The sequence below is a fragment of the Carcharhinus amblyrhynchos genome, chromosome 17 (genome assembly GCF_965287045.1).
Source record: "Carcharhinus amblyrhynchos chromosome 17, sCarAmb.v2.hapA, whole genome shotgun sequence".
Lineage (NCBI taxonomy): Eukaryota > Metazoa > Chordata > Chondrichthyes > Carcharhiniformes > Carcharhinidae > Carcharhinus > Carcharhinus amblyrhynchos.
In genome coordinates, this window is record NC_137340.1 from 27,944,946 (window position 1) to 27,964,987 (window position 20,042).

General features: G+C 43.2%; 1 protein-coding gene across 1 annotated transcript in view; it reads right to left on the reverse strand.

Moving 5' to 3' along the window:
- Window positions 1-217: 217 nt before the first annotated feature.
- The window catches only part of lhpp (phospholysine phosphohistidine inorganic pyrophosphate phosphatase), a 142,956-nt gene continuing 123,131 nt past the window's right edge, over window positions 218-20,042 (reverse strand). The window contains exon 7 of the mRNA XM_080205286.1: window positions 218-972. Within this exon, the coding sequence (XP_080061412.1) occupies window positions 879-972 (94 nt within the window). The 3' untranslated portion in view covers window positions 218-878. The remainder of the gene's footprint in view (window positions 973-20,042) is intronic.

The following is a 20,042-nucleotide window of genomic DNA, read 5'->3' on the forward strand; positions in this document are numbered from 1 at the left end:
CCAAGCATCAATAGCTAAAGGAGAACGTGGCAATCCGAGCGCCCGTTCCACCAACCACTACCTGTCCCACCTGTGACAGAGACTGTAGCTCACCTCAGTGCACCTGAGAACTCATTTTTAATGTGGAAGCAAGTCATTCTCAATTCCGAGGGGCTGTCTAAGAAAATCATTTAAGTTCACACGCCATAAAATGTTCAGCTTAGTTTTATTCTCTACATTTAAGCTAAATACATGAAATTAAACAGGCACACATCCAAACTGCTCTAATGCCATTCAATCCAGCCCAGGGACATGGGTTTTCCGTATCGAGTTTGTCTGGCAAGTTTGCTTTTGACCTCATGTTCTCTGCTTTTTAGATCTTAACAAACTGAGTTGTGGTTCTTTCCTCCGTCACACATTAACCTTTAGAGTGGAAGTACAGTTACTCTAACCAGCTGGCCACAAGTCAAACTTAGGTCCAAAGAATTACAATATATTAGAAATCTTCAAGATAAAATTTATATTTTCTCATAACTTTACCTACAGTTTGGTCAGATGGTTAATGTTCAGTTCCTGAGAAGAATTTACTGAAATGATAAACTTAAACATTGGATTTAAATTATGTTTATTCAGAGTAGCACAGTACGATTTACAGATAATCTAGGTTTATCAGAGTCTGCATAACTATACACAAGTACATCATTTAGGCAGTAATTCAAATTACTGCAATTCTTCAATCCAATATTTACTACCTTGCAACAATCACCAAATCCTTAAAAAGCAATGTTAGTTCAGAGAGGGATTAACCTCAGGGATGCTCCCCATCTCAGCAGCCAAAGAGTAAATTCACTTGTAAATTTCATGACTTCCCATTCTTTGTTCTTCCAGTGTTCACGTTGCTAGTGTGGATGTTCGAGAAGGATTCTGACTGCATGTGCTAAATTGTCCACATATCCATCTGCCTTCACTGTTGGGTGTTGTTCATCACAGGGTCTGTAAATAAAGTCATAAAGAAGAAGAAAATTCACTGACTGGCTACATTGTCCCTTCAGGAATGGCCCATTAATCATATATGGTTAATTATATATTGTATGCAGCATCCAGAATAGGCTTGAGTTGTTCACGAATGTAGATTACAGTTAACCATGATAATGTGAGTCAAATGGCATTATTTCTTTGTATTTGTTTATGCAATGAAATTAGATTTTAATATACCTAAGATCCAGCCCTTCCCACTGGCAGGAGCCTCTGGTCTCACCAAAGGCAGCCCCCACCACACCCCCCCCCCACCCCGCCCGCAACAGGTTTCCTGGTGGCAGGATGGCAGGAGTCACGCAAAGTGCTCCCAATAGCAGCCAGGAAAAGCCGCTGGAAAAGATGCCATGCAGGGATTGAGGGGGCTGGGCAGAAATCACACCCAAGGTTGTGTTGTAAAATCTTTCTCCCAGACAAGACCGGTATATTTCTGAGCCAACACCAGAGGCCATGCAGGAACTGCCCTGAGGTGACTCTTCTGATTGTTCCTGTTCCTTTGCTCTCTGCCCTGCACAGAACAAGAAGGCACCAGCTCCCCAAACCGACCATTTTGAGATTGGGGACTGAGCAACATGATGAAATGACAAGATCAAAGCACTGGTAAGTGCGCACCATCTGCAACATGGAAAAATACAAAAGGTAGCAATGTATTTGTGACATATGCAAAAGTGTGGTACAACTTGCCTGAGCAAACTCTTTGATGTGGTGACATGTAAAGGTGAGACAGAGGGCAGAGGAAATGAAAAGAACACAAACAAAATGAGCTTTCAAATTGAGCACTAAGACAGGTGTTTGCTGATGGAAGAAACTGTTGCAGTGAAAAGGCAAATGATATTTCTTAAAGTGTAGATTTAGCACCGCCATGTGACCTTCGTTTTAAAGGATTTGTTTCCATTTTTCTCACATAGTTGGAACTTAGTCTGATGTGGCCAAAAGCAAGGCAATTGCATGGTGGGATAGAGGGTCCAAAACCTCATCAATAGGTTTCAGACATTATTATGTGTCATGGGCCATAAAATCATTACAAGCTCCTCCACCTCTTTCTCCCCGCCCCTGACCCTGCATGACCTAGTAGTGATTTTACGTGAGGGCAGGCAAGGTTTTGGATAGGAAGCCCACCCTTCCACTCATTAAAGTCCTTAAGTAGCCACTTTGAGATCTTTTCCCCACCCAACATCAATGTTTAGGCTGGTGAGTTGGTGATAGCCCAGGAGGGTGGGGGGAAGTAAGAACATATCTCACTTTGTTAAGTTCTCAGTTTGGAAGGTGGAGGGGCACTTCCATCAAAAGTCCCTTCCAACTTTAAGGCCCTGTGACCTCTGGACCTACGCCCTTGCCTATATCCCCAAGACCTCAATCGCACCCCCACTCAACTTCCACCCACCCCAGGTATTCCCTACCCTCTCCACCATGGGATCCTTGCTTCTCTGTTTCCCAGGACTTGGTTCCAGGTAGCGAGCTGCAGTGCCTCTTCCGGCCACTTGAGCATTGTGCCTGGATGGTTGGACAGCTGCAGCAGCTCTCCAAGACAGCACTTTCTCCTGAGAGAGAGTGGAAGTCATGGCAATGTATGCTCATTAGTGCATAATATGTAATCAGGACTGCTAGAATTGGCATGGATGTGCTCCTTACTGAACCTTTGATGATAGGGTCTGAGCCCCGGCCATTCTGAAAATTCAGGCCATGTGCAAACGCCACCAAATACAGAGTTTGTGAAGAGAGTGCAGGAAGCTTCATCTTGTATCCCAGATGCTAAATGTATGTCATTTCATTCTCCAGTTTTATGAAACCAAAGAGGTGCAAAACATAATTATGCTCATCAATTGTAAATGGGCAGAAAACTAAGTTTAATTACTAAGCAGAAATGTTTGTGAAGACTAATTTAAAAAATGGTTATTTATGGAACTCAACCAATTCCTTTCACTGAATACCACTCCCAAGAACTTACAACAATATCAATTTTTTCCTATATTGTAATCCACAATGAATTGTAAATACTCATTACTTTGAGCAACTGCTGACTTAGCTCCAGTACACTGAAATTATGCAAACACAATCGATGAAGGACTGACAGTTTGGTTCAACAACACACAAAGAAAAGCAGCAAGCGACAGTTTTGAGAAAGCCAGCCAGATGGTAAAGGAAACCAGAAATTGATACTATCTCTGAGCAAATTAAACTTTCTTCATACTTCCTCAAATATTTAAATCTCAGCCTAACATACAGTCTTACAAGCAGCACCATCTGTACAGAACATTACCAAATATCAGATAAGAACGTGGAATGGATTACTGGTCAGCAGCACGTTGGAAGAATTGAGATGACATTGCATGCCTAAAGAAGAGGTATCACATCCATTTTATACTAGACAGTTACACAACCAATTCTGTTCGGAAAATAGTGCATCAGCATTCACTGTACAATTTCTTGGTCAACAGGACAGGTGTATAACCAGGTTACTGCAAATAGATGTCATGCTGTTTGTGCAATACCTTCCCCACACCTGTACGTGCAGCACCTGCACTGTTAAGATATTTACCTTACTTGGTTTAGTTAAACCTAACCTTCTGTTTCATAACAACTGACTTTCTATCCACACTGCTATGTTTTATCTTATTCACCTGAATGTGTGTAACGAACCTCCCAAGGCAGACCTTATCAAATGCCTTTTCTATTACATCAATAATACATCTGCTGCACTCCCTTTATCTACACAGTCAGTCAATTCAAAGAATTCAGATTTGTGAAAACTATTTGGCTCTAACAGTGCCATGCTGGCTGTCCTTCATTAAGTGAAGTCTCTCTAAACGTTCATGAATTGGACCTCAAATTATGAATTCAAAAAATTTGTCCTCAAGTAACATTGGACTAAGTGATCTATAATTACCCGATCCATCCTTCCCTCACTTCTGGATGTTGTTGCATTGATTACCCTCTATTCCTCTCTCTTAATTTGATAATTAAGCAGGATTGAAAAACTGGAGTTAGATCTTTCTCCAATTTCCTTCCTTCTGCCATTGGTGGCAGAGAAGCTGAATGGCAACACCCAACGCTTGTCAAGTCATTAAAAAGGCACTTACAACTGAAACAATCTGACTTGATTTTCTAAGGAGGGTTTGATTCACACCTACTGCACAAATACAGCAACTTCACACCATTCAGTGCAAACATTTGGATCAGGAATAAGGGAATGAAAAGTTAAAAGTTCCATGAGGTTAGGGCACAAAATATGTTCTGGAGACATACAATAAATATACAGAAGAAAGCTCCAAAAATGCAGAAGGAAGAAAAAAGACAAATTATGAAAACTAAAAGGGAATATTAAAGGTGACTGAGAGACAATGGGCAGGATTTTCTGGCTGCGCTCGTCCCAAGCCCAGAAATTCCCGTCCAAAGGCATCAGACCTACGTACGGTCTGCCAAATTTTCTGTCCTGCTCGCTACAATTCCTGTGATGGACGGGACAGGAAAATTCCCTTCTCTCTCCCCCCTCAATATTAAGAAAACAGTAAAGGATTTTTATAAGTATACGTTAAGTAAAAGGACAATGACAGAGGATGGCCCACAGAGATAAAAAGGTGGTCATCTTGCACTTCCGTGAAAGAATGACAGATATGCAAGTTACAATTGTAAATGTACTCAAGAGGAAATTACAAAGTGGAACTAAGACTAGAAAAGTCATTAAGCCTTGCTAGTATAGACTGCAGAATACTAAAAGAGACTGGGCACAATGCAGGAGCTAGCCATAAATTTTCCAGAAGTCCCGAGTTAATGGAAAAAGTCACCCATTACAGAACAGAATGCTTTGCGCAACTAAATAGCCATGAACATTCTTTTGGCAGCAGACAATATACTTGTTTAGGAGTACTGAATGTCAGAGATATCAAAGACAGATGCTTCAATGTTTAAAGCAGAATTTCATCATAGAATCCCGACAGTGCAAAAGGAGGCCATTCGGCCCATCAAGCCTGCACTGACCACAATCCCACCCAGGCCCTATCCCCGAACCCCACACATTTACCCTAGCTAGTCCCCCTAACACTAAGAGGCAATTTTAGCATGGCCAATCCACCAACCTGCACATCTTTGGACAGTGGGAGGAAACAGGAGCACCTCGAGGAAACCCATGCAGACATGGGGAGAATGTGCAAATGCCACACAGACAGTGACCCAAGCCGGCAATCAAACCGAGTCCCTGGTGCTTTGAAGCATCAGTGCTAACCACTGTGTTACCATGCTGCTCGATCCAAGAGACTAAAAGCATGGGGTCATGTGACATGGCCAATTAATGAATCAATTTCAACTTCACAAGCAATTTTTGTGTCTCTGTCCAAAACCCATAGTTTCCTTTAGGAGTGAAATGGTGACTGTTAACACCTCTTCAGGGAGAATGAGTTTGGATGGGCTGAATTTTATGTACCCCCAGCAGGCATGTTTCCCATGCTGGGGGCAAGTAAAATAGGTCAAGCTCCCACCTCATTACCTTTCTGCTCATCCAAGCTGACCCCCATAATACAGAGGGTGGGGTGGGCTCTGAAATTGGCAGTCCGTCCAATCCTCACATTAAAATGAATCATTTGGGTTCAATGCAGCTTGTTATCAAGCTAATTGTCCCTGAAACTGTGCAGTTTGCCGTATAACATTTGGTATAGGTAGCCGGGCAGAAACAGGAAGTTCAATTTTTCACTGGAATGCTTAAAGGATGGGAAGGAAGTGAGGTGGCTTTTCGGGGGTTGTCCTTTGCCAATAATGGGATGAATCCCTTTAGGTCAAACTCCCCCTTATTTCCTACCCAATATCTTCTGCCTAGCCTACCCAAACTACCCTACCCAAGGCCCCGGAATTACTTTCCCCAGGGTTCTATGGATTCTATGACAATTAATATGTAAACCCCCTGGGAAATAGATTTCTTGCCTTCAAATAAGTGCACAACCTCAAACAGACCATTATCCGCAGCAAACTACCCAGCCTTCAGGAGAACAGTGACCACGACACCACACAGCCGTGCCACAGCAACCTCTGCATGACATGCCAGATCACTGACACGAATGCCAGTACATACTCTTGCAACTCGGCCAACGTGCAGGAAAGGATGTCTCGAGGCATAGTACAGTGGGGAGACCATGCAGGTGCTATGACAACAGATGAATGAACACTGCTCGACAATCACCGGGCAGGAGTGTTCTCTTCCTGTTGGGGAACACTTCAGCAGTCATGGGCATTCAGCCTCTGATCTTCGGGTAAGCATTCTCCAAGACAGCATTTGCAACACACGACAGCGCAGAGACTGATAACCAAGTTCCGCACACATGAGGACGGCCTCAACCAGAATCTTGGGTTCATGTCATAGTATCTGTGACCCCCCACGACTTGTTGGACTTCCAAAATCTCATTAACTGTCCTGGCTGGAGACAATACACATCTCTTTAACCTGTGCTTAACCCTCTCTCCACTCATATTGTCTGTACCTTTAAGGCTTGATTACCTGTAAAGACTCACATTCCAACAATTATCTTGTAAATCGAGTTTGTGCCTTTATATGTCCTGTTTGTGAACTTGACTCTCACTCACCTGATGAAGGAATCTGCTCCAAAAGCTAGTGGTTTGTTCTACCAAATAAACCTGTTGGACTTTAACCTGGTGTTTTAGAACATAGAACATTACAGCGCAGAACAGGCCCTTCGGCCCACGATGTTGCACCGACCAGTTAAAAAACAATGACCCACTAACCTAAACCAATCCCTTTTCGTCCATAAACCTATCCACGGATCTCTTAAACGCCCCCAAACTAGGCGCATTTACAACTGCAGCAGGCAGGGCATTCCAATCCCTCACCACCCTCTGGGTAAAGAACCTACCCCTGACATCCGTCCTATAACTACCCCCCCTTAATTTAAAGCCATGCCCCCTGGTGCTAGCTTTCTCCATCCGAGGAAAAAGGCTATCACTGTCCACCCTATCTAAACCTCTAATCATCTTATATGTTTCAATAAGATCCCCTCTTAGCCGCCTTCTTTCCAGCGAAAACAACCCCAAATCCCTCAGTCTCTCCTCATAGGACCTCCCCTCCATACCAGGCAACATCCTGGTAAACCTCCTCTGCACCCTCTCCAAAGCCTCCACATCCTTCCTGTAATGTGGGGACCAGAACTGCACACAGTACTCCAAGTGCGGCCGCACCAGAGTTGTGTACAGTTGCAACATGACGCTGCGACTCCTAAATTCAATCCCCCTACCAATAAACGCCAAGACACCGTATGCCTTCTTAACAACCCTATCTACTTGATTCCCAACTTTCAGGGATCTATGTACACATACACCTAGATCCCTCTGTTCATCCACACTATTCAAAGTCCTCCCGTTAGCCCTATACTCAACACATCTGTTACTCCTACCAAAGGGAATTACCTCACACTTCTCCGCATTAAACTCCATCCGCCACCTCTCGGCCCAGCTCTGCAACCTGTCCAAGTCTTCCTGCAAACTATGACACCCTTCCTCACAATCTACCACACCTCCGACTTTGGTGTCATCAGCAAATTTACTAATCCACCCAACTATACCCTCATCCAGATCATTAATAAAAATTACAAACAGCAGTGGCCCCAAAACAGATCCCTGAGGCACACCACTCGTAACCGAACTCCATGACGAATATTTACCATCAACCACCACCCTCTGTCTCCTATCTGCTAGCCAATTCCTGATCCAATTTCCTAGATTACCCTCAATCCCATACATCTGCATTTTCTGCAGAAGCCTACCATGGTGAACCTTATCAAACGCCTTACTTAAATCCATATATACCACGTCAACTGCCTTACCCCCATCCACCTCTTTGGTCACTTTCTCAAAAAACCCAATAAGGTTAGTAAGGCACGACCTACCCGCTACAAAACCATGCTGACTATCTCCAATCAATTCATGACTCTCCAAATAACTATAAATCCTATCCCTAATAATTTTTTCTAAAACCTTGCCCACAACAGAAGTGAGACTCACCGGTCTATAATTCCCGGGGAAGTCTCTGTTCCCCTTCTTAAACAATGGGACAACATTCGCTAACCTCCAATCTTCCGGTACTATACCAGAGGCCAACGACGACCTGAAGATCAGAGCCAGAGGCTCTGCAATCAGAGAGACTTCTTATAAAGAAGAGGCCAGGTTCTGATCACAGACCCACTGGGGCTATATCCAACAAGTACAGAAGAAGTCTTTCCTTCCTTTACTTCAAACAATGAGAATCCAGCTGAAAGGACAATATTCTAACTTGCACTGTCCTTTTGCCAACATTTACTTAAGCTGCCAAAATGGCATGTCAGTGAAATTACAAGCCTGCTCTCTGGGATTCGGAATGTGAACAGCCCATGTCGAGGGAAGTCTGCCGCGTGAACATACACTCCTTTATCTTTGTCACCAAAAGAAAGGTTGGGTTTGGGGAATGATGTGGAATAGCCACGTCTGAAACCAGAGATAAATCTGCTACTGTCTGCCCGGGGCGAAGTCACACCTACTGGCTCCTAAATCCCCAGTGAAACAGAACAAAACAGCAATACATCTCAACACAAAGAGCTCATTTGTACAAAGAAATGTCACATCTGAGTGAAACAGGAGGACACCACATACAGAGCTGAGATCACATTCACAGCAGTATGCAGCCTCCTCCGTTTTAGTCGCAAGCCAAAATAAGCTTTCCAATGGCTTTTATTCAGTGAAAGATGTCAACTGCATTTCAATTCACTGCGCCACAGAATTTCAATGCTTTGAAAATGTAACTCTCCAATCTGCCTTTAACTGGATTCACTTTATGTTCTAGGTGTTTGTGAAGTATATATTTCAATGCACAACGATGGTGTTTTCCATTCTTCCTGGCACATTCCACACTGTGTACTTAACAGAATGGCACAATGCCGAGCTTTGTTCCAGAGCGTAAGGTATTTGTGCCTGCACTCAATCACGGAGTGACATAACAGTTTAAAGACAGATCGGTCACATCATGAGTCTCACAAGAAGTCAAAGTGAAATGGGCTGGCTTTTTGGGAATGAAGATATCAGATCAATGCAATAGGACAGAACTTTCAAGTAATCCTTCAGATGTGGCTTTTAGGCCAGTGCAAAACAACTGGCTGGAGAATGAAATTGAGTAGGAAATGGGACTATTGAAGAATATTTTCTTGCTTAAATTGTTAAGAAATATCAGTTTTAACGATGTGCAGTTTATAAGCCATAAGCAAAACTGATGTAGATTGAAAGTTAAGCTTGCTGTTTAATGCAGTGCATTTTCACGTGTTTCTAATAATAACCAACTTATCTTGTTGCGTGGCATCCATCCTTTGAACACTGAGTGGCCTTGGAGGTCCAAAATGTGTCCATGGCGTGCACACACATTTCAGGCGCAGGTCATGCTGGACACCACATTAGCGATGGCTGCCATTTTGGGGCTCAGTGCTTTAGCTAACTTCATCTGTTCGTCACATTCAGCAGCAGGAAGGATCCTAACCAGTGCCTCATTGACTGCGTTCAGGTGAGTTGCTGTTTGATTTCTACTGGCTGTTGCTATGACTGAAAAAATCTTTGGCATCTTCTAGAGTTGGTGTGCCAAATGCTGAAGAACCTTCTGCTGGCTTCAAGGTTGTTGCACAAACCAGTTGCTCCCAGGTACGGATGCATCCTTGGGAATTCCTATGGAATAGAGTATGTTTGCAAAACTGAGTATTGGTGATAGAGTGCAACAAGCTGCTGCAGCCTTGGGGGGGGGGGGGAGTGGTTTAGTGGGGCAAAGACCTTCAGCAGGAGGTCATATCGACCCTGGGGAGTAATTCTCTTTGCTGAACCTCAGCAATAACAGTGTGTGAGATGTTTGTGCTTCAAAAAAAAGGCATCCTGACTCAAATCTGCTACCTGTTCCAGCAGATAAAGAGCACATTTCCAATGGCTGAGAGGTTGACCACGGCCACAAACGTTTAGGCATTAGGTTCTTTCGAGACTAGAGATACAGCAGCTTGCAGTCTTCTGTCTAAAGGAGATCATGGAGGCTCTCTATTCAACCACATTTCATTCTCAATGAGGAGCAGGTAGACTGAATATGCAGCCCTGCGAGGATTGCAGACTCTCCTGTGGTGCAGGGTGCTATTGACACACACTGACATACACTCCCCACTTTGAGGGTGCCGCATGTCAATTCTGTGATGGATTCCACTCCCTTAACACCCCAGCTGGTGTGTGACCACATGCAGCAAACTGTGCCAGTGCCCAACATCCTGGCAACAGCCATAATGTCTTCATCATGCAGGAGCTGGCTTTGCCACTTGTATTAAGAGTCTCCGCAGCAACACCACAGGTGGATATTGGAGACAAGGGAGATCCACTGACCACACGGCCAACGACTCTGGTGCATTATTCTTGTACACGTGGGCACCATGCAGAAAATGAAACCCATGCAACCAGACAGAGTGCGGTAGAACAGATTGCTGGAGGGTTGAAGGAATTTTCGATTGCCAGCGTGGTTCTGGAGGAACCCCGCAGTACTCAGCACAGCCAGTGTCGAGACCGGTGATGCTCATTGCTGCACGTACAATAGCCTCACCTTCATGAGGACACAGTCCTCACTAAAACTGAGGAGAAACAGCACGAGGAGGAGGAGGAGGAAGAAGAGGAAGGTAACTTAAACAGCCCCTCTCACCAATCTGTTTAACTCATCCCTGGCTGCTGATCTTCAGTGGTGCAGACAGTGGGTGGCAGCTCGGGGTCTAGAATCTCTGACTCTTGACCTACACTACCTCCGAACTGGCTGCCTGACAGACAACAGCAAGGAAGCGGAGGCTCTGGGATAGCAAATGCTGCCTTCCTAAGAGAAGGCAGTAGGTTTGTCTTACATGGAATCACTGCCAATCTCTTGGGGACTGTTTGTCAGCAGTTGCAGGAAGATGTTGGAGGACATGGTAGGTTGTTGCAGAAGATTAAATCCCACAGGGTCCAGGGTGAGGTATCTAAATGGATACAAAATTGGCTTCTAGACAGAACAGAAAGAAATCCCACAACACCAGTTTAAAGTCCAAACAAGTTTATTTGTAGCCAAAGCTGCAAGTTTTCGGGACAGACTGTCCTGAAAGCTTGTGGCTTTGGCTACAAATAAACCTGTTTGGCTTCTGTCTAGAATAAAGCCCAGAGGGTGGTTGTAGAAGGTTGTTATTCAAACTGGAGGCCTGTGACCAGTGGTGTGCCTCACAACACCAGGTTGAAGTCCAACAGGTTTGACCCACCTGACAAAGGAACAGCCAGTTCCGAAAGCTAGTGGCGTTTGCTACAAATAAACCTGTTGGACTTTAACCTGGTGTTATGAGATTTCTTATTGTGTTTATCCCAGTTCAACACCAGCATCTGCACACCAGCAATGTGCCTCAGGGATCAGTGCTGGGTCCTCTGTTATTTGGATCAGGGCTGGGTCCACTGTTTTTTGTCATTTATATTAATGATTTGGATGAGAATACAGAAGGCATGGTTAGTAAGTTTGCAGATGACATCAATATTGGTGACATAAAGGACAGTGAAGAAAGTTATCTCTGATTGTAACAAGATCTTGATCAATTGGGCTAGTGGGCTGATGAATGGCAGATGGAGTTTAATTTAGACAAATGCGAGGTGATGCATTTTGGTAGTTTGAACCAGGACAGGACTTACTCACTTAATGGTAGGGCATTGAGGAGAGTTACAGAACAAAGAGATCTAGGGGTGCATGTTCATAGCTCCTTGAAAGTTGAGTCACAGGTGAACAGAGTGATGAAGAACCAAAATGCTTGGTTTCATTAGTCAGAACATTGAATACAGAAGTTGGGACATCTTGTTCAAGTTGTACAAGACATTGGTAAGGCCACACTTCGAATACTGTGTGCAGTTCTGATCATCCTATTATAGAAAGGATATTATTAAACTGGAAAAGGTGCAGAAAAGATTTACTAGGATGCTACCAGGACTTGATGGTTTGGGTTATAAGGAGAGGCTGGATAGATTGGGACTTTTTTCTCTGAAGCGTAGGAGGCTAACAGGTGATCTTACAGAGGTCTATAAAATAATGCGGAGCACAGATCAGTTAGATAGTCAATATCTTTTCCCAACAGTAGGGGAGTCTAAAACCAGAGGGCATAGGTTTAAGGCGAGAGGGGAGAGATACAAAAGTGTTCAGAGTGGCAATTTTTTCATACAAAGGGTGATGAGTACTTGGAACAAGCTGCCAGAGATAGTAGTAGAGGTGGATACAACATTGTCTTTTAAAAAGCATTTAGAAAGTTACATGGGTACAATGGGTAGAGAGGGATATGGCCCAAATGCGGGCAATTGGGATTATCTTAGGTGTTTAAAAAAAAGGCAGCATGGACAAGTTGGGCTGTAGGGTCTGTTTCCATGATGTAAATCTCTACCACTATGACTGTGACTGTATGACAGATTGTTGGACTGCTGTGACATCCTACAAGCCCCTTTGAACACTGAAATGGCTATGATGGCAGCAGTCTGAGCTGGCGTTGAGCGCAAGCTGACTTTACATGACAGTAGTCTGGTTGTTGGGGTGCTTTTTACCTGTGCTGCAATGGAAGCTGAGACATTGGCCACCAGACGAATCATGGTTAAGTCCACAAGTGGGCTAATTGAGTTGGCTATCACCTTCTTTCTGAGAAGTATGAGGTTCAACCTCTGTGCCAAGCCCAGTGTAAAGTTGATGCCAGACTCCTCCAAGATCATTAACAGGTGACTGCTGTCTTTATGGAAGGTCTGTCAATCCAACAGGCAGTTCACCATGCATACACACAAACCTTTTTCTGTAATTATGTCCAATGCAGTCCTCATCTGAATTCTCTGGAGTAGAACCTATGTGGGACTTTGATCCCTGGGAAGCTGCACTATCTGTGCCCCCTGTCCTGGCTGCAGGACAGTTGCAGGCTGGTTTAGCACCACATAGAGATTCCACAGCTAATCTATTCACTAAAGTACATGTGGTGTCAGTATATCAGCTGGTGGCTGTGAGTGTGAGGTTGAAGTGTGAAGCGTCTTGGGACATGCCATTACATTAAAGGCACAATAAGCAAATTGTAAGTTGGCTTTGTTGTTATTGAATATTTCTTCTTGCTCTTCCACCACTGCCTGACCAGGCTTGGGTCTCTGAAAGGAGAAAGGCACCAGAATGGTAAGGTAAGGTTGCAGTCAGTGGGATGGAAAAGAACAAAGAAAATGACAGCACAGGAACAGGCTCTTCAGCCCTCCAAGCCTGCACCGACCATGCTGTCCGACTGAACCAAAACCCCTTACCCTGCCGGAGACCATATCCCTACATTCCCATCCTATTCATGTATTTGTCAAGACGCCCCTTAAAAGCCACTATCATACCTGCTTCCACTACCTCCCCCAGCAGTGAGTTCCAGGCAATCAACACCCTCTGTGTAAAAAAACTTGCCTCGTACATCTCCTTTAAACCTTGCCTCTTAAACTTATGCTCCCTAATAATTGACTCTTTCACTCTGGGAAAAAGCCTCCGACTATCCACTCTGCTCATGCCCCTCATAATCTTGTAGATTTCTATCAGGTTGCCCTTCAACCTCCATCGTTCCAGTGAGAACAAACCAAGTTTCTCCAGCCTCTCCTCATAGCTAATGCCCTCCCTACCAAACAACATCCTGGTACATCTTTTCTGCACCCTCATCAAAGCCTCCACATCCTTCTGGTAGTGTGGCGACCAGAATTGAATACTATATTCCAAGTGCGGCCTAACTAATGTTCTATAAAGCTGCAAAATGACTTGTCAATTTTTAAACTCAATGCCCCAGCCGATGAAGGCAAATATGGCATATGCCTTCTTCACCACCTTCTCCACCTACGTTGCCATTTCCAGTGACCTGTGTATCTGTAACCCAGATCCCTCTACCTATTCATATTCTTAAGGGTTCTGCCATTTACAGTATATTTCCTATCTGTATTAGACATTCCAAAATGCATTACCTCACATCCGTCTGGATTAAACTCTATCTGCCATCTCTCCGCCCAATCTATATTTTGCTGTACCCTCTGCTGGTCCTCATCGCTATCCGCAAATCCACCAACCTTTGTGTTGTCTGCAAACTTACTAATCAAACCAGTTATATTTTCTTCCAAATCATTTATATATATTACGAACAATAACAGTCCCAGCACTGATCCCTGAGGAACACCACTTGTCACAGCCCTCCATTCAGAAACGCACCCTTCCACTGCTACCCTCTGTCTTCTATAACCAAGCCAGTTCTGTATCCACCTCTCCAGCTCTGATCCCACGTGACCTCACCTTCTGCACCAGTCTGCCATGAGGGACCTTGTCAAAGGCCTCACTGAAGTCCACGTAAACAACATCCACTGCCCTACCCTATCCTTGAAAAACTTAATCAAGTAAACGAGACACGACCTCCCCTTCACAAAAACATGTTACCTCTCGCTAATACATCCATTTATTTCCAAGTGGAAATAAATAAATCCTGTTTCAAAGAATCCTCTTCAATAATTTCCCTACCACTGACATAAGGCTCACTAGCCTGTAATTACCTGGATTATTCTTACTATGCTTCTTAAACAAAGGAACAACATTGGCTATTCTCCAATCCTCTGGGACCTCCCCTGTAGCCAGTGAGGATACAAAGATTTCTCCCAAGGCCCCAGCAATTTCCTCCCTTGCTTCTTTCAGTACTCTGGGGTATATCCCATCAGGCCCTGGGGAGTTGGCTATCTTAATGCTTCCCAAGAATCCCAATATCTCTTCCTTTTTGATCTCAATGTGACTCAAACTATCTATACACCCTTTCCCAGACTCATCATCCATCAAGTCCTTCTTTTTGGTGAATACTGATGCAAAGTAAGAGATACTTGCTTACACCATCTGCAACCTGTAACTCAGAAGAGGTATAGACTTAGAGAGAACTGGAATGTGAGGAAGAGGGTTAGGCATGAGGATACTATCATACACGGTGGCACAGTGGTTAGCACTGCTGCCTCACAGCACCAGGGACCTGAGTTCAATTCCCAGCTTGGGTCACGATCTGTGTGGAGTCTGCACATTCTCATGTCTGAGTGGATTTCCTCCGGGTGATCTGGTTTCCTCCCACAGTCCGCAAGACATTCTGGTTAGATGCATTGGCAGTGTTAAATTCCCCCCCAGTGTAACCAAACAGGTGGCAAAGTGTGCCGACGAGATAACTTCATCTCAGTAACTTCATTGCAGTCTTAATGTAAGCCTACTTGTGACACTAATAAATAAACTTTAAAAACTTCGATCACTTTAGCCCCACCATTAACCATGGCCTTAGCAATGGGCTTCCTAATGATGACAAACTCCTCCAACCCCCATTCCAAAGGGGATATAATCACACAGCTTCAACTGATCCAACCTCTAGCACCTGCTGCTTCTGGAAGTGTGCCATCCTGTCCTCCAACAGAGGTGGAAATGCCTGAGTGTGTGGAACGATCTGTTCAGCTGATGTGGCTGTCATGATTGAGTAGCTGGTGAGTGGATGTAAGCTGTAAGATGTGAGATTCACAGCAATGCTGATTGTGTGAAGCAATAAAAGTGAGCTTTGAGTGCTGACTGATAAAGATCGTTAGTAGCTGAGTTTTGAGGTGTGGTGGATTAAACAGCATCTGAGGTCCATGGTGCAGTTGGAAGGATATGGCATTTGAAGCTACCTTCACTAATCTTGACCATTTATGTAAAGTCATTGAATTTAGGAATAGATTGTCCACCGGACTGATAGAAATGTCAACCAGTGATATCGTTAGAGGATCTTAAACTAGTTTAACAGTCACCATATCCCAGCATGCTTTGCTCTTACATTTTATCCAGACAGTAAATGGGGAGCAAAAGGGAGACTGAATCTTGTCTCTGAGCATAAATAACAAGAGACAGCTTGGAAAAGCAAACGGCATAGAATGATGAACACCCAGGTCAAGAGGTAACTCATGCTGAAATAAGAGACTAGTTGCTTAGACACCACACAGCACAATAGATGGTAAAGATCAGCTCACGCATTGCAGAACAATAAACAAAGTCTGTAGGCCAGAGGTAGAGGCCAAAAAGATTAGAGAGTGGGCTAAACATCTTAAATGTGGCACTGGTTTGGTGGAACACTGCTTTATGTAGGTGCAGCCAGGAGAGTGGAAATGGCTAAGAATGGAAGCTGTTCCCCCCAAAGGTTAATGCTCTCAGGACAGAGAGAAAACTATTCACTTTAACAGTCTGGAGAACTGGAACTAATCCCAGTAGGCCTCAGGATCAGAATGTATTAATTAGTTGTCATTAATCTGTAGAACAGTTGTTAGGAGAATTATAAATTGCAATTATCAATGCATGTTAAAGTTTGTTGTTTAAAATACTTGAATCTAACTCAGAGGTTATTGCAGGATTAACAATCCTCTGTTGCAACGATAGCCATAGAAAATCGGCTAACAGCTTTTCAGTCAAATATGAGAGGCCGAGTGCCAAAACCAAATGGGTAATGGTGACAAGCTATGGCATCATATCAGCTTTAGGTGAAGGCCTACCTTTCTCCACTCATCTTCTTTCTCTGCACCATCAATTTTCTGTCCTTTTCTCTGAAAGTGTTTTCACTTTGCAATGGATGCCTTCAACTCAAACGATCATTCATCATAAAACATTGCCTGGTAGACAGCGTGCCTATAACAAATCACCAAATTCCAAAGTACTGTACTTGAAGTGCTTTGAGAAGTTTAGGATATTTAAATTATGTTCCTATTAGCACTTGGGGTGAATGGGATCAGAGGTTATGGGGAAAAAACAGGATGAGGCTATTGAGTTTGATGATCAGCCATGATCATGATAAATGGCAGAGCAGGCTCAAAGGGTCAAATGGCCGTCTACTGCTCCTTTCTTCTTTGTTTCTATAACCAAATGCAAATCATTTTTTTTTTGCATGCCTTATGTGGGCATCACTAAACAAGTGTTATGATTTTAAAAGTTCTTTCATTTATCTAGTCCAGGTTTAGATCAAGTCTGCAGTAACTTGCCCCCAAGGGTGGATACTCTCAGATTCCAAAGGTTTGGCAGGACTCCTTCCTGTGACAATGCATAAAATCAGCACGATGTATTCACATAAGTTTGCCAAGTCTGGGCAATCTTTTCATTGATTGGAGCGTTTGAAGCTGACATTAAACTAATCGAAGACCCACTTTTCTCAACTTTATTGATGGAGGGAGGGGGAAGAAAGTCTGAATAAGAACAAAGAAAATTACAGCATTAGAACAGGCTCTTCAGCCTTCCAAGCCTGCACTGACCATACTGCCCATCTGAACTAAAACCCTCTATCCTTCTGAGGACCATATCTCTTTATTCCCATCCTATTCATGCATTTGTTCAGACACCACTTAAAAGTTAATAGTTGTCTTTATTTCCCCAAAAGAAGGAAGAATTTCCTTCCTTACCAGACTGATTCCTGGGATGGCAGGTCTGCCAAATGAGGAGGGACTAAGTCGGTTAGGATTATATTCACTGGAGTTTAGAAGAGTGAGAGGGGGTCTCATAGAAACTTATAAAAATTCTAACAGGATTAGACAGGGTAGATTCAGAGAGAACGTTCCCAATGGTGGGGGAACTAGGGGTTATAGTTTGAGGATAAGGGGTAAACCTTTTAGAACTGAGGTGAGGAGAAACTTCTTCATTCAGAGAGTGATGAATGTTTGAAATTCACTACCACAGAATGTAGTTGAGGCCAAAACATTGTCTGATTTCAAGAAGAAATCTTGGGGCTAAAGGAATCAAGGGATATGTGGGGGAAGGGCGATAAGGAATTTGATGATCAGCCATGATCAAAATGAATGTTGGAGCAGGGTCAAAGGGCCAGATGGCCTAATCTTGCTTCTAGTTTCTATGTAAGAATAGATCGAACAGAAAAATGTAAGGCTAATAAACAGAGATTCGAACTGGGAGAGTAAATGTGATGGTTGTTAGGTCAGGCAGGTTTTCTGAAGATTGTTAAAGTTGTGTTCTGTGTGCCAATTGGCTCCATAAGACCTTATATTAATAAAGCTGGGTTACTCTAATTGTCACGCAGTACATGAACTAAACACTAAAGCAATCTGGCCAGGGATTTCCTCGGACTTGACGGCAACCTCAGGGTTAAAGTGAAGCAGCAAAAGGAAAACTAAATACGGCTGAACCAAACAACAAGATGCAACTTCAGCAGGATATAGGCAATGCTGATTAATAGATTAATTAAAAGTCCAATTGCATGAACATTTCTTTTATAATTTCAATTGAAAATAACAGACACTGAAAATATGATCCAGGAAAACAGGTTCCAGCAAAATTGCAGTCTTGGCAACTTCCTAGCTTTTCTGGGTCTTCTTATAGATGAACTGAAAATACTGCCAAGCTTCAGAATCGCACCTGGCTGTTGATGTCAAGGAAATCTTAATAGTTGAAAGATGAGAACTGTGAGCGTTTAATCCAAACATCTATTTGATTTCATCCATTATTCAAGCAATAGTTCGCTGGCAGTAATTTATGTTTTATGAGAGACATTGATCATTCTGTTGAATACTAAGGTGCCAGGAATCTCCTGGCAGTATTGTGATACACATTTCCCATTTATTAATATCTCCCCTCCTCTTCAACTGTCTGGATTTAGAAGTGGAAAATATTTGCAGGAGCTGGTTGTTGGGCTGGACTACACTGGAGATAGGGAGGACGAGCAAAGCTGAATGAATACCAGGTTGGGAATTCAGATCCAAGGGTCTGGAGGAGCCAATGTACCCTGGTGGGACAGGAGTCCTGAGAAATAAGGACTGAGTTTGGATGGGCTGAAAGCGATATAAGATGGAGGATGGGAGGCAGTCTTGGAGAGAATTGGGACAGTCATGCGTGAAGGATTCTGCAACAGATGAGCTTTAGTATTCTTTGTGACACGGGTTTGAAAAACTAAGCTTGATAATCAGTAGGAAAGATTGTAAAATGTTTGATTCCACCTGAGGCAGTAGCCGAGGAGGAGGATGCGGCAATGATAAAAAGTTTAAAATAGGAATGGAGGACAATGATTAAAGCTTATGGTTAAGGATTATATCAGAGAAAAAAAAACAGCAGGCTGAATTTTCTGCATTTGCCAGGCAATTCATGTACTACCTCCCACCTCTCTGCCTCAGGGCTATGATATAACATGTTTACCAGCATTGATTGTTCTAGAAACTTCTTTTGCTCGATCTTGACCATGTCATTAATGCAGCAATTGTGACCCGGTTAGAGCCAGCTTTCATTTGCTTGTTATTTCTTTTAATTTTCAAATTGCATTTACGTATTATGAATATAAACATAACGCCAATTCTTTATACAAGTACATATGAAAGAGTCTGCAACTTCCATAGTCATCCAGCTGGAAGCTATTTAACAGCACAATATCTAGTAATTAAACAATACACAACACATCAGTATTGGGGCTTCTGTAAAAACATGACATCAAGTGTAAAGTATGGAATTGTGTCCGAAGGTTTTGCATGAGGCTGATATTGAAAGAACTGAATGCCAACTTTCCCCTCTCTCAACACCCATCAACAGAGCTTTGAACCATTTCTGGAGAGGGTTAAACCAGCCATTGCGATTCTTAAGTTGGACTGTTGACAGATCTTTGTCACAAAAACATAGATAATTACTTCTTTGAAGAAGTAACGATTGTCAGACCATGCTTGGAATTACAAAATGGTTCCTAAACGTCTGCAGCAGTTGCCCAAAACTATCATTAAATCATGCACCAAAGTGTTGGATTCTTTCTCAAAAAAAGAGAGAGCAGCTGTGGACAGCTGCAAAAAAAAAGTTCCTCGGATTAAGCAGTGGAATCAATATCCCTGCATGTCATAGCAACTCTGTACACCAAGCATGAAGTAATGTGCTGATGGCCAACTTTGCTACACACAAAGATGTACATCAGATGACATTTCCATCTTTTGTAGGCTACTTCAGCCTTTTTTAATATAACTTCTTTTGATTCAGTGTCAATCTTTGATTATACTGC